General features: G+C 36.1%; 1 protein-coding gene across 1 annotated transcript in view; it reads left to right on the top strand.

Annotated features, from left to right (window-relative positions):
* Positions 1-15,666, top strand: part of LOC140142649 (unconventional myosin-Va-like) — a 281,256-nt gene that overhangs the window by 78,636 nt on the left and 186,954 nt on the right. The window contains exons 5-9 of the mRNA XM_072164650.1: positions 3,763-3,916; positions 4,921-5,146; positions 10,045-10,152; positions 14,492-14,598; positions 15,085-15,216. Of these exons, the coding sequence (XP_072020751.1) occupies positions 3,763-3,916; positions 4,921-5,146; positions 10,045-10,152; positions 14,492-14,598; positions 15,085-15,216 (727 nt within the window). The remainder of the gene's footprint in view (positions 1-3,762; positions 3,917-4,920; positions 5,147-10,044; positions 10,153-14,491; positions 14,599-15,084; positions 15,217-15,666) is intronic.

Genomic DNA, 15,666 nt, shown 5'->3' with positions numbered 1-15,666 from the left:
GGTGTACTGCTCGAGTCCATTCTACAATGTACATAAAAGGTGTACAACTGGTGTTTTCAAGAAATCCATCCCATGTACACTGTACATTGTAGATGTAACAGACCAATTGCTGACTTGGATTTTTTAAAGAACTTTTTTAATCTTGTAATTTTCATGACCATTTCTGAAATGTTGTTTAACAATCTATGTTACTTAAAAAGTCCACATATGTACAGGGTGCACACCAGTAAAAAAGCCCCATTGACTCTGTACAAACAGGGTCCAGGAAAACATCATTTTTTTTTACTTGAGAAAGACTCAGCTCTTCAAAACTTACACTTTCTGCAAGTTGAGGATCAGTAAAAACAGCCAGTGCAGAGAAAACATAATGGAGTTCAGTGACTTTTTGCAGAAAATTGCCAATTTGATCACTCTATAGGCCGTACAGCTCATGTCAGCTCACAAATAGCCTGGTGTTTTTGAAATGTAACACATTTTAAAATCTAAGTTATAAATAGTTAGATCCTGCCCATTTTTCATAGACAATCTACATACATGTAATACCCAGGCCTAAATTAGGATTAGATATGAATCGGGGCCTAATTGGTGGTTTTTAAGCCTTTCTTAATGTATTACTTTAAGTGTTATGTCACTTTAATACTTTTTGAAACACTGATTTTTCCTTCAAATGATATAGAAGATTCCTATTTACAGGTGTGCACTCTAAAGTAATGGTCCAATATTTCTTGAAATAGACGATTCTGTAATAAATTAGAAATATTAAAAAATATTAACTTTCCATTTTGTAATTGTATCATATATCAGGGTATCATCTCCGAAGGCACAGTAGCAAGGTTTTGGCATCCTGCGTAATTCATTTAAATTGTTTACTAATTGCTACCATTATTGAGCTCAAGGCAGAGTGCTGGACTCTCATTGAAGTGTTTCAAAATGGCTGCTGTCATCTTTAATCTTAAACTGCGGTAGCTTTTAGAAGACTGAAAAGTTATCACCATGTGCATAGCATTGTAAGAACATTGACCCTCCACACCCTTACGTAGATAGGCCTAGTATGAATAATGTCCAATTAATGATTTACTAACTATGCACAATTATTAACCTACTTAATCTTGTGGAGATTAAGTGTGGAAGTTGGTCCTTAAATGCTAAGCCTGAAGATTTGTATGTGCCTTAAAATATCACCTATTGAGAAATATCTACCTTTAAATGGTATACATTGTAGCTGGCATTAAGTACCCCTTCCCTGAGTTTTTTGTAATATGTGATGAAGGCAAATTATAGGGTTTTTGTGTGTGGAAGTTAGCCCTTAAATGTTTTCGTCTGAAGATTTGTAAGTGCCTTTAAAAATATCATGCACTGAAAAGTTGCTATCTTTGTTATAGCCCCAGTAAGTAACCCTTCACTGGGGTGGTGTAATATAGGGTTTGTTTTTAGTCCTTAAAAAGCTTTAAAAGTTAAGCCTAAAGATTTTTGTAAGTACCTTAAACATAATATCATGTACTGAGAAGTAGCTATTGCTTTGTTATAGTTCCAATTAAGTACCCATTCGCCAGGGGTGTTGTAATGTGGGTTTTTTCAGTGTTGTAGGGAAGTTAGCCCTTAAAAGTTAAGCCAGAAGATTTGTATGTGTCTTAAAATATCATGTACTGAGAAGTACAATGTAGCTATCTTTATAACCCCCAGTATTAGTACCTCTTCCCTGGGGTGTTGTAATATAGGGTGTATTTGATTTTAGTTTTGTGTGATATTACCTGAGTAATTGAGTCACGTAGGTAGTTCGATCTGATGTGTTGAAATATTGATTAGGATTTTTGATATTTTTACAAATAAAATATGTGTCGTTTCTGGTAACTATGTATACAGTAGGTGTGATGATACAGTTAATGATCAATGTATGAGCCATAATAGCCTTTTGGAAGTGAACGCAATACTGCAGTTATGTAGCCATACATAATATGCATTATGCAATCGTGCCTGGAGGTGGGGGGGGGGTAATCACATAAACATTGTATAAGGCATTCAGGGGTGTGCTCCTCAAAAGGGTAGAAATAGAAAATAAAAAAATAGAAATTTCACTAGAAATCCTTACAAATTGTTAGTCATAGGTCTCATTTAAAAAAAAACTTTCTGTGCTACATGAAAAAACACATTACCTTAACTATTTTAAAGTACAAATCACATTTTTTCACAAAATTTAATACCACAACTAAGAAATTAGGAAAAATTATGGACCTGTCTTAACCAAATATCCTTAGATATGGGTTGCTACTTTTTTGGCAAATCCTTAGATAAGAGTCCCTATTTTCGATAAAATGACCCTTAAAAATAGGTAATGGTTTGGAAGCTCAAGCCACACATCGCTGTTGACGGGCAATCAGGGGCAGCATTAAGGCCCGAAAGTCGGGGGTTGTTTTCCTGTGTTTTTCACTCCCGAGCTTGCAGAAAATCCAAATACATGGGGTGAAAATTAAATCTCGGGGGTGAAAATATTTTGAAGTGTAGTCAGGGGTAAGAGTAAGGTCCAAAAGAAGAGGGTCAGAGTTCACCCCTGAGCTTGCACATATTCCCAATATAGAGGGTGAAAAATTAATATTTTTTAAATTTAGGAGGTCATTCACCCCCGATCGGGGGTTAACGCTACCCCTGCGGGCAATCATAATTTGATGCAGATTGAAATTATTTAAACATAAGGTGGGAGAATACAAAAACTGATTAGGACTGTATGTAAAATTAAAAGTACACCTGAACCCATATAATTTGGAATATTTTCAACATTTGGGTAAAATATTTTGATGCAGCTGCATCTGCCTGGTGTATTATTATAAATGATCAAATATTTTGTAAAGTGAGTCATATTTCTCAAAAATGTACAATAAATTTAAAATTTTAATTTTTTTTATGGTGATAATTCTATTTATATAATTATTAAGTATAAACCCATTTGATAATCTCAGAAATACTGTTCAATTTACATACATGTATGTATATTGTTTTACTTGACTGCAAACATGTTCTTTGTGTAAAAATCACAGAGCAAATTGTCTTACCTATACATCACCAGAGCTGTAATGAGTCTGAATTCATTTCATGGTCGAGTCAAGTCATTTCTAGCAATATCTCAAGTTGAGTCCAGTCAAATGACTCGAGTCACTGTACAATTTCTATGGGAAAAATTTTAAAATCTGAGTCGAGTCATTTCATTTTGAAGAACCAGAGTCTCAAATCATGACTCGTTACAAGTCTGATTATCACCATTACTACTTTTTAAATTTTACAGATATATTGACAGTAAATCATAACTTTTGAACAACAAAATTTGATAGAAATTGCTGTCAAAATGTGTTAAATTTTGATCAAGAACATTAATTCATTAATGTTTATAAATACAGGAATCAACAGGCCTGGAGCCCATCCTGTAATATGGCAATGTCATGATGCATTAAGCTCCCCCGTATCCTGCTAGCTTCTCTAAACATCAAAGAACTTCTTTGTTTCTAGCATCATCTTGGATAATGTTCATCATAACACTTCAAAATTAAGATTTCTTGATTGTACACATTAACCAGTGAAGATGGGGAGAGGGAAAGAATGATCTTGAAACCATCATTGTAAAGCTGCACAGTTCTCTTTGTACGCAAGTCGTACAGATCTCTTTGTACGGATATAGTCTGCCAGTAATTAAATTTGAACTTTGATGAACCGTTATATAATAAATCCAGGCATCAGTGCTTTTAAATTGCCCTCATTTTGTTCCCAATACAGATTTGAGCAAGACCAGTCCATCATCGTGAGCGGAGAAAGTGGTGCCGGTAAAACAGTGTCAGCTAAGTATGCCATGAGGTACTTTGCGTCTGTAGGAGGCACGGCGGAGACACAGGTGGAGAAGAAAGTGCTGGCATCTAACCCTATTATGGAGGTAAGTGAAGACGGCTGCAGGATTCATACTCTGCTGAAATCTTTGCATTCTGAGTGAAAACCTGGACTTAAAAATTGAACCCCAAGTGTAGCAATTCGCTGTAGAAGTGATGTCATAGTCGGATTAACAACCATAGCAGTAGATGAATACAATCTTTGATTATATCGCCCTGTACTACAAGCAAGTTGCACTCATCACCTGTGTATGTCTGCAATCATAGATTGAATACGATACCGCTCTTTTCTAAGATACTAATCTTACAGGTGCGAGTGATCATCATGATATGGTTCAATGCATAGGTACCACGTGCACGTTGTAGTGCAAATTATTGTAAAAACATTGATGCTGGCCTTACAAAATGCTGACCTTTACATAAATATTAAAAGTGGACATTTTTTTAACATTTTCACTCGAGAATGTGGATTGTATGTGACCTTTTGACATATATTCCCAAACAAGTGAATCCTTTGGCAGATTTTCCCCACTTACTTGGCAAAGGATTTCAAAAGCTATTGTATGGAAATTAGGACAACTCCTCTGTACAAGAAGGTTACTACTTTGGACTATGCTAGTTGAAATCCATACACTCCCTATGTTAGACATGACCTTAATCTCCCACACAGGGGTGTATATTATAGATGGAGTCACCCATTTAGGTAACTCCATTTGAAATTCACACTCCCTGTATGGGTGTTTAAGGTCATGTCTTCCATAGGGGGTGTATAGACTTCAACTAGAATAGCACTTTGTTGTTATCAAGCACTTACGACCTTATTCGCTGGCATAGTGCATGTTACAATATGACAGTTGCTAGGTCAATTGGTTCACGCTTTCTTTGTTACGAACCACTGATCGAAATGATCACAACACAAGGCCTTTTTAGATGGCATATCATAATTTGGAACAGGTGTATGAGCCCAGGCTTGAACCAGTGACCAATGGTTACTAACATGCACTATGGCAGCGAATTACATCCAACCAATGTTCGTCTTCTTTTTATTCAGGCTATTGGTAATGCCAAGACCACAAGGAACGACAACAGCAGTAGATTTGGCAAATACATAGAGATTGCGTTCAACAAGGTACATCACATAGTCGGCGCCAACATGCGCACCTACCTGCTGGAGAAATCTAGAGTCGTCTTCCAAGCCAGCGAAGAGAGGAACTACCATATATTCTACCAGCTCTGTGCTGCCTGTAATTTGCCAGAACTTCAGAATCTTAGACTAGGTAAGAACACATTATGAAGATGAGGTCCAGTGTAGGTCTAATAATTTGGTTATTCCTTCATGTAATTTTACACAAAATTAGGGTTAGGGTTAAGTTAAGGGTTAGTTTACACGAAATAATTACATGAAGGATTGACCAATACTTTGCTTGTCAAGTTGGCTTGATCAGCAAGACGTTAGTCTCCAATGCATTGGTGTGTGATGTGTTCAAGCCCCAGCACAGTCTGCGTTCGATCTTGTCAAATAATTGAGCTAACTTTAATTCCGCCGGCAAGGATCAAACTGCTTATTGTCTCGGTTACCTGTACAAGAACTTGTGAAGCTGATCCTGGCTGTGATGGTTTATTACAGTATTTATAGGGTGTGCGCTTTAAAGCTGCAAATCTATTCTTTGTTACTAAATGATCTATGTGGCATGTCTTAGGCCACAAATATCAGCAAATTCCTGTAAAGTATGCTGCAGCTTGCGGGTATTGGGTTTATGCCTGAGCATAGCGCACTCTTTTTTTTTCAAAGTTTGACTCTAGTGCAAGAAATCCCCAGTTCAATTCCTGGTGGAGGCAAAGATCAAAAATTACTATCCACTCTCTCCATTATTACATTTGAATGGCAGGGCAGATGCAGTGGATGATAAAGATCTCTTGATTCCAGTTCCGATCAGGGTAAGGCCTAAAAAAACTGTTTGATTGGCGTAACCCGACCTACCCTAAAATTTGGCCCGACCCTAATTTTTTGTCCTTTTTTTTTGTGCCAAAAAATAAAATTAAATTAAAAAAATAAAAATAAAAATAAATAAATTTTTAAAAAAAGGAAGAAACAAAGTTCCAAAGCCTTTATCAAACAAACTTTACAGCTTAAAAAGTAAAAAAAAACAGAAAAAGAATCCTAAATTTTTTTTTTTATGTTACGCCAATCAAACAATTTTTTTTCAGGCCTAATGCCTAACTGTGTGTACACTGTACACTCTACCAAAACAGGACCCAAATGGAAATAAGCTTTTGTTGGTTATCCTGAGCTATAGGGTCAAAACAACTCCCCTCCCCCAGTAAAAGTTTTAAAATTTGTGATCCAAGAAGTTTTGGTATGCATTTAATTCAAATAAAAGTTACAAGAGTTGGGAAGACTGGATGCTGAACCAGTTGGAGGAATTAAAGTAAGAGTGCTGTAACATTATAAGGAAACAGACAGGCAGACAGACAGTTGAAATTATGGATGCTTGCTAAATATTTGAAGCAGCAATACATTAATACTTCAGTGCTCTCTGTGTGTAGCTGAATATGGAATAAGAGAGGCCTGCGATGTGTGTTTCATCTCTAACTGATGTCATTCTTTCCTAGGCACAATCCAATTCCGTCACAAGTGCCATTTGCGTCAGTGTTTACAGTGTTTACATACTTCATTTTGCTCAAAATGTTAACCTTTCCAGACAGTGTTGAATTGCCCATGATAAATTAAATATCGATTTAGGTTACACAAAAATCATGTTCTATGGGCGGGCAGTAGTGTTGGTCAGTCAGGATTTAAAAACAAACAAACAGAAAGCTTGACAAATCTGAAATTTAGTAACCTGGGCAGGTAGTTGAGACAATTTCACAATGGTGCCTAGATAACCTCGGACTGACGAAACGAGTAACCAACAGCTAGCTACTCATTATATTTGGCAATGTCTTCCCTGAAAATTCAATTAAATGAATTATTACATTACCTTTCAAATTTAATTCAAATTTAGTTTTCATTTTAATTATTAATAGTGGTTCAAAAGAATTAGGCTGTTGTACTCATAGTAATTGGAATATATCTTCAGCCACATATCTCAATATGTTTTGGTATTTTCCTTGTCTTTGTTCCTGATGGGACCATGAGCTCAATCAAAATGCTCTAGCCAGGCTATAAAGCCTATGAAAGCATGCTGGCTTATATGGAATATATGGAAAGAGAAATCAGATTTGAAGATGAAGAATTAGGAAAAGAATTGGAACAAAATTTTGTGAAATTAAGCAACTGTTCAAATATCGGACAACAATTTTGCACTCCAAATGGGATATTTTGATATGTCCTAGCCCTGTAATTTGATAACCTAGTCATACATAGACAAACACGCTTCCGCCCTTCATCATGCCACGCCATGGCTACCTGTTCCTGTCCTGATACCTTTACATGAAATATAATATCTCTTCCAATTGGGAATAATATCCTACCATACAATTATAGAAGAAATCCCTGATGGTGTCAAGTGTCTGGTGATAACTGGCACTAGAAAAAGTGAACAATTGTACAGACAATTTTGTAGGCGTGCACTTATCGTTTGGTTTCTTTTAAAATGTTATAAAGATACGTTGGAATGACTTTTTTATTTAAGGATTCTAAGGATATGATTGTGATCATAATATTTTTCATAAATACATTTATTAGTGCATCTTTATGTGTACATAATTCACATTATACAAAATCAGGCATGAAAATTTGCAGCATTTTAGCTGATTTTAGCGTTTTTTGTTATTGTTTTCAGTGTTTTTCAGCCTATTTCTGAATCAAATTAACAGAAAATGGTAAAAATCATGGTTTTCAGTGTTTTTTTTCCAAAACTAGTTTCCATGCCTGCAAAATGATTCTTTTTATTTTACTTTGTTTTTTTGCATAAAGTCATTACATAATGTCAGTGTCTTTATGCTAAATCAAATTTTCAAAGCATTAAGCAATGTAATTTTCATTATTCTTTTATTTTTCAAACTCTTTTTGTCTTTAAATTTTAATAATAATTTGTCTTTATTTTAATAATAATTTCATTAATACTTAGTGCTTTGTTTGTCTGGAATAAGAAATATTCCAGTTAAAATAATACAGGTGACATACATACAAGAGAAATTAACAGCAGATAGTCTGGTGATAAAGTCTGGTTTTATAGCTGATTCATGTCAAATGTTTATTAATTGAATAAATGTCGTTGTAAAATAGGTGAACTAAAAACAATAAAATTGGTTTTTTTCTTCAATTATTGTTGATCTAAAAATACATGCTGCAGCCAATAAACAGATGTGTTGCATTTCAGCACGTCGGCACGCACATGTGTAGGATTGAATTTGAAGGGACATGCAGAGATTTGTGAAGGAATGCAATACAGTACTTAAAAATAAAACACAAAAGACTAATAGAGACAAACAAGGATGGGGTAGATGCCCCCCTATCAACCCCACAAAAAAAAAACAAAAACACCTTGCTCCACTAATTTGCATATATACATAAAGACTATCAAACCCATATTTTGTAAAAATGGTGCATCATTTTGAAACTTATGTCCGGGGGGCACAACCCTCCTCAGACACCCTTGTTTCGGGCAAATCTGGCATACTGCACCGACTTGCCAAAGTGTACTTTAGTAAAAATCTTCTGCCAATAATTCCTTAGGTATGGGCCTGCACACAAACATGCACACCCCTGCACACCCCACCAGACATACACCCCCACCACACAGCACACACATTGTCCATCATTTTCCCCAGGGTAAGTGTTATGCAACACCATAAATTTCATGGCACCTCTCTGACAGGTCGTTTTCCTGCAGCCAATGACCCAACTCGGGCCAAAAATGCTTATATACATTGTAAATGTCATAATATCTGAAACCACACAGAAACACACTGTTCAGGGTATAGGAAGCGTGACGGGGCAAGACAGTGATGCATGAATGCCTGTATGACCATAGCATGAATGAATGCATGGATGGGTACAAGTGGTAAAAGAAATACTAGGGATATTATAATAGAAATACAAGAAATGCAAGAAAATTTGGTACTTACAAGGGGGTGCCTGAGGTTTGTAATAAAATCAGTAATGGAAATGTGTTAAAGTAGGGTAATGGTGGAAAAATACCTTTGGGTGACATTAAAGCTGCCTGTAGACTTGCCAAGTTGCCCTGTTTTGTTTTCCACAGTGTGTATTCTCAGTGGACTTGACTTAGCATTTTAGTAGCAGCACGGTGGGAAGAAGAGAAAAATCTTAAAACTCTGTTGTGATTCTTTTTAATGTCCATCTCATCCTTACTTTATTTGTAGTTATCACATTTGGTAGAAGGAAAGCCAGTTAGATTTTTATTATGCCAATTATTTCCTTATGTATATGTATTTCATTGTTTTTTCTGCCCCTATCTCAATTGCAGCCTTTGGCCAAAGTGGCTATTCCAGTTGAAATCCACACTACCCTTGTAGAAGATTTTGGAAATATTTTTCACATCAGGAGTATGTTTTTCAAATGTAATTGGTCAGAGTTAATCATTTTGAAGCATATACTCCCCCTGTTTTATGTCTAACCTGTTTCTTCCACAACTGGAGTGGGTATTTCAAATGGAAGTTATATCCAATTGTATTCAAAGCTCATACTCCCTCTGTGGAAAACTGTTAAAAAGTTCAATCTTCCACAGTTGGATTGTGGATTTTAAGGGGGTACTACACCCCTGTGGTAAATTTGTGACTATTTTTGCATTTTTTCTCAAAAATTAATAACACACTGGTAACAAAAGTTATGTATATTATTGGGGCAAGGAATCCAATTACTACACTGAAATTTCAGTGACTCAAGACAAGCGGTTCAGTAAATATGATAGGAAATGAGGTACATCCTAGCGGTACCTCATTTTCTATCATAAGTATCGTACCGCTTGTCTTGGGTCACTGAAATTCCAGTGTAGTAATTAGATTCCTTGCCCCTATAATATACATAACTTTTGTTACCAGTGTGTTATTAGTTTTTGAGAAAAATGCAAAAATAGTCACAAATTTATTGAGGGGTGTAGTACCCCCTTAAATGAAATAGCCCATTGGCTGCAATTGCATTATATATTTTTAATTATTCCTGTACGTCCATTGAATTTATTTTGTACCATTTTATTCTCTTCATCTATAGCTCATCCTGATATGTTCTTCTACACACAACAAGGAGAAGCACCCACCGTAGATGGCATAGATGACAGTCAACAATTCCTGGATCTCAGAGATGCTATGTCGCTACTTAGTAAGTTTATATATAGTCAGGGACTACCTTTTGAGGCGAGCGAGAGCAATCACTCTCTACTGCTCTCCTTAAATCTGATATAGGAGAGTGGTTACAATTCTCTCCTTACATTCTACTATAAATGCTCTAATTAGCTCTCCTTGAAGGCACCAGAAGAGCTAACAACCTTACTTTTCTTCCACTACAAATTTCTGTTGGAATGTCCAGGTATGATACAAAACCAAATAGGTCATTGCTGGTCATCTCCATGGCACTTGTCATGTTATGTAGACAAAACAATTACTCACTGCTAAAAGCCATTGGCCACAGAAGGCCAGAATGACACCTTAAAACGATGTCCAGAGGTCTGGGCTGTGTCAGGTGTTGTTGTTAAGAAACAGGAACAGCGCTTGAACGCCATGGCTTCCACCACTGTGCCAGTGGGTAGGGTTTGACGCCAGGATTCTATGGTTCATAATCAGAGGATGATTTAAGCACTTCCCAGCAAGTCTTGCGGTTAGCACAGCTGTGCGAGTGAACATGACACCACTGCCCGCTCGCTGCATGCACACGTGCATGGTTAAATTTGAATTTGGACAGATATATTTACAATAAAAACACCCTCAAAAAGTTGGTCGATTTCACATTTTATGTTATCTACAGAAGATGTGAATTATCCTTCATGCATACATCACTTTAGATCTGAAATCGACCAAGTAATAATGACACACGGGCAATTCTAAAACAACATCTTTTGCACAGAGTTCAATGGGATTTGAAAAGTAAAGTGGCAGTTGAAACTCTAGTGATAACACTTTTACAGTGCATGATGGGGCTTCCTTTAATCATCCTCTGGTTCATAATATGTTGTAAAGGCGTGCAAAGATTTTGTGCAGCTTTAATGCAGGATGTAATTCTTAGGCCTGTGAAAATAGGTTATGCGATCAAGCAAAATGATCAGAATTGATTGTATGACCCAAAATAGTGTGTAATTTTTCTCTGTTTTCTATGAAATAATACATAGCATGTATGCATTAGACAGCTCCATTTGCATTTTATGCACCCTCTGTGTAAGATTCAACCTGAATCTTCCACAAAGGGAGGATGAGTTTCAAATAGAGTTGGTTAATGTGCTAATTCCATTTGAAATTCATACTCCCTCTGTAGAAGATACTTCAAAAATCTGCCACTAATTAAGTTGGTTACTGTGCTAATTAACTATTTGAAATTCATACTCCCTCTGTGGAAGATACTTCAAAAATCTTCCACAGATGGAAGTGTGGACTACAATGGATTAGCACAATGTGCCTTTATGAAAATGTGACTATATTTGTGTGCTTTTTGTAGACTACGCAGTAAATTAAAACTGACACCTGGCTGCTCCAAGGTTTGAATCCCTACAGACCATTATTCACTCTGGTACCATCAGCAATCAGAGCTGTCTATTGCAATTAGCTCAATCCATCGGTGCATGCAGCGATTTCTGTCAAACTTTTCAGAAGCATAACATTTGAGTTTCCTGAATGACGTTTGTGTTTTTTGTATTTTTGAGCGCTGAATCGATATCTGAACTTCAACACACTTTTGGAATTTGGAGCAAAATTTGTCAAAAACTGAGCTAATGTATCGCAATTAGCTCCATCAAACTTTTTAGAAGCAGGACTTCTGATTTTCCTGAATGATGTTTGTATTTTTTAGTGCTAAATTGATTTCTAAACTTAAGCACACTTTTGGAATTTGGACCAAAATTTGTCGGAAACTGTGCTAATATATCGCAATTACATAGCTCAATCTAACTTTTTAGAAGCATAACTTTTGAGTTTCCAGAATAATTTTTTCTATTTTTGAGTGCTGAATTGATATATCTGAACTTGAACACACTTTGTCAAATTTGTCAAAAAATGTGCTAATATATTGCAATTAGCTCAATCAAACTTTTCAGAAGCACAACTCTTGAGTTTCCTAAATGATGTTTGTATTTTTCTATTTGCCGAATCGATATCTGAATTGGCACACACTTTTGGAATTTGGACCATGTCAAAAACCTTGTCATTGAAAATGTATTCTAATGATGGTTTATTTTATTTCAAATCCAAACAAGATTTATTGCCATCTCAGTTCCAGATGCACCTTTTGTCAAATCCATCTGGCAATTTTGCTAGTTTCAGTTTTATGTTATTTATCCACTAAAATTGTTGACATTTATAAAATCCAGTAAGTGAATTTTGCACAATTTAGTCTTTAAAAAATTAGAAAATTTTGCTTGGAATTCCAAAATCTTCCACTTTTTATGAATGAAATTTAGTTGGATCTGAACTAATTTTAAACTGTTGAATTTGGTTGGAATTCCAAATTCGCCCTCAGTGATGGGGGGTAGGTTTCAAATGGAACAGTCTGATGGATAGACTAGCTTGATGAGTATGAAAAGAGCTGCAACACTTGTTGATCCACTTCACATTTTGCATAGTGATTCCGTGCCATTTTTCATGCCGCAATTCAATAATAAGTAATGCGAGACACTCCGAGGCACTACATGATTGAGGGATCCATCACCTCACTTCTAACCAGGGTAGCTCAATTATTACACGCCCTACTTACGGGCCCTGGATATGGATTGAACAACTTTAAGGTATAACATGCTGGAAATAACCAAATCTACTGAAAAGACTTACACATAATAATTTTTAATGAATTTTAGTATATTGTAACTGATGTGCTTTTGTTATTGGCACATTTTAATCTTTTGATGGTGACATTTTCATCTTTTGATAGTGCCAGCAGGCCTCAAACTCTCAGTTTTAAAAAAAGAAAGAATAAAACTACTTGCTCTCCTACTTAGATGAGCTGATTTGATAAACTGTGACAGATTAATGTATATTATGAATTTTGATGTGTATTTTCAGGCTATTTTGACAGGATTCACTTCTATCTTAAATTTTGCAACATTAAACATGTATGCATTTCCCATGCTCAAAATGTAACACCAACGAGCACAATACCTGGTTCAATACAAAAGTCAATGGGCTATTCCAGTTGAAATCCACACTACTCTTGTGAAAGATTTTGGAAATATCTTCCACAGGAGGAGGATGTTTTTCAAATGTAATTGGTCAGGGTTAATTATTTTGAACCCCATACTCCCCCTGTATTATGGCTTTACCCAGGGACAGATTTAAGCGGTGGCCCGGTGGCCCGGGGGCCAGTGGATTTTGCGGCCGGGCCAGTAAACTTCAACAATGCTGGCCCAGCGGCCACCAGATTTTTGAGCCTGATATAACACATTTGAGACAAAAAATAATCAGTGATGGCCATATTTACACAGTTTCTGCTCCATCTGTCATCTGTAATTTATATCTTTATTTAATGATTTTCCGTATATTTATATTCTTATTGTTGTGTTGCTAGGAAGTTGGAAATATACGGCTGCTTTTTACGTCGATAGTAGGCCTACATACTACTTCAATCTCTTGCGTGCTCTATCTTATGATGATAGCGATACAGCAAAAACACATATTTGAACCTTTGTGAACTTTTGGAACTAAAAAAGCCAGGACTACTGACTGAATTTGTGTTAGTGACTACACTCTCTACATTCAGTACATTCAGTACAAAACAAATTAAAATGTTAAGGTTTGCTTGACTTTAAAGGGCTCAGAATCCACAGATATCAAAGTTTCCACATATTTTTTGTGGGAGAGCACATCAGACATATCGAATTGCATTTTGAAAACGAGGGTGTCCTTCTGATATCATAACATTTTTTGAAATTTGCGATATACACATTTCATGACAAATGATTAAAAACTCAAATAGATTTTTTCCCAAAACACCAAAAAAAAGGTTTTTTTTTTTTTTTGCAGTAGAACATATTGAAAAAGCTGGGCCAGTAAATTTATTGCAGGGCCACTAGATTTGCCATTTCACTGGCCCGGAGGGCCAGTAGAAAACTGAAACCTAAGTCTGTCCCTGGCTTTACCCATATCTTACACAACTGGAGTGAGTATTTCATGCACCCTCTCTGGAAGACTTTAACTAAATCTTCCCCAGGGGTACTGTGGATTTTAAATGGAATAGCCCAATAGGGCGAGTTGAAATCTTAAATGGATTAATCACAAGCAAGCCTGGAAAAATTTCCCTGGAATGTAGACAAATTTCCCTCCAACATATCAGGATTTCTTACCATTTCTTATGTATTTCTTTATCCAACAAAAAAGAGCATTATTTCCCTCAAAGTATCACATTTCCCGGGATAGAGATTCCTGAATTGCGCATTTATACCAGGCCTGATCACAGGGTCAGTACATTTATAGTAAGAATTTATTGTTAACCAATGTTTTGGTGTTGTTCTTTTGTCTTCCAGATTTTAGCAATGAGCAGCAGAAATATATATTCCAGGTGATTGGTGCAGTACTACACTTTGGCAATGTAGAAATAGTTCCTGAGAAACATGAAAGTAGTAAAATTGAGGTAAATAAAAAATGAAACAAAAGTAGAGAGCATATGGAGAGAGTTCAGATTCAAAACTGATATCCATATTTCTCAATTTCAGATATCGGCAAATATGACTGATCAAGTAAAAAGAAAATTGTATTCTATTCTTATAAGTCAGAGCGGCACCTCTCCCGAGTTGACTTGAATTCAACCCCCCGCTTTGGGCAAAGGGGTGGAGTTAATGATATATCAGCTTGCCACTGGTCACTGTTAGCATTTCTGGTGCGACTGCGCAGTGAAGCAAAATTGTCATCAAAGCAGTAAGCGGCAGGAAAGTATGAAATCAGGATTAAATCTTGTGTGGTGTGTCTTGTACCACATCAACAAAGGTCTTTTAAGGGTGCTGAGGCTTTTGGTTTTGTGCCCAAGATTACGCCTGTGCATAGCAGATCACTAGTTCATTTTTTGGCTGTTTTTTAATGAAATGTTTGTATTTATATTATCTGTTTGTTTTTCTTGCAGTCCGACAATGAAAACTTGCCCATTGTGTGTGATTTACTGGGAGTAGAGGAAGCACAGATGAAAAAATGGCTTTGTAATAGAAAGATTGTCACTGTTCGAGAAGTGCTCACCAAGCCGCTTACTCATTCAATGGTAAGTAAACACTGATGTGCCAGGTGAACTTTTCAAGAATTAATTCTTTTCTTGCTTTATTAATGAGGGAAAAACACACACTGCATTCTTAACATCCTTGTGGATGTGTAAAACTGTGGAAAACAATGGCCTAATCCCAATGACATAAGTTCAATAACCTCAATTAAACACTGGTAGTGCAACATTTGACCTCAAGTTGCAGAGTATGAGATTTTGTACCCAAATTTTCAAAGGTCATTCATTGAATGTACAAATGTATTTGGGTTAGAGAACTGTGTCCTGATGGATGAGAATGTTGTTTCCTAGTGTAATATTCATGATCACCCACACAGCATTTTAAGAATGTCATCTGCAACCTGAGCTGTAGTATAATAGCACAAGTAGGTAACTAATTTTAGGACTGCTATTTTCTTGAACTTCTTCAGTGTGTATCACAAGAAAATGTTACAA

This window comes from Amphiura filiformis, chromosome 20 (genome assembly GCF_039555335.1).
Source record: "Amphiura filiformis chromosome 20, Afil_fr2py, whole genome shotgun sequence".
Classification (NCBI taxonomy): Eukaryota; Metazoa; Echinodermata; class Ophiuroidea; order Amphilepidida; family Amphiuridae; genus Amphiura; species Amphiura filiformis.
Note: the sequence above shows the minus strand (reverse complement) of the source record. Positions and strands in the feature narration are given on the sequence as shown.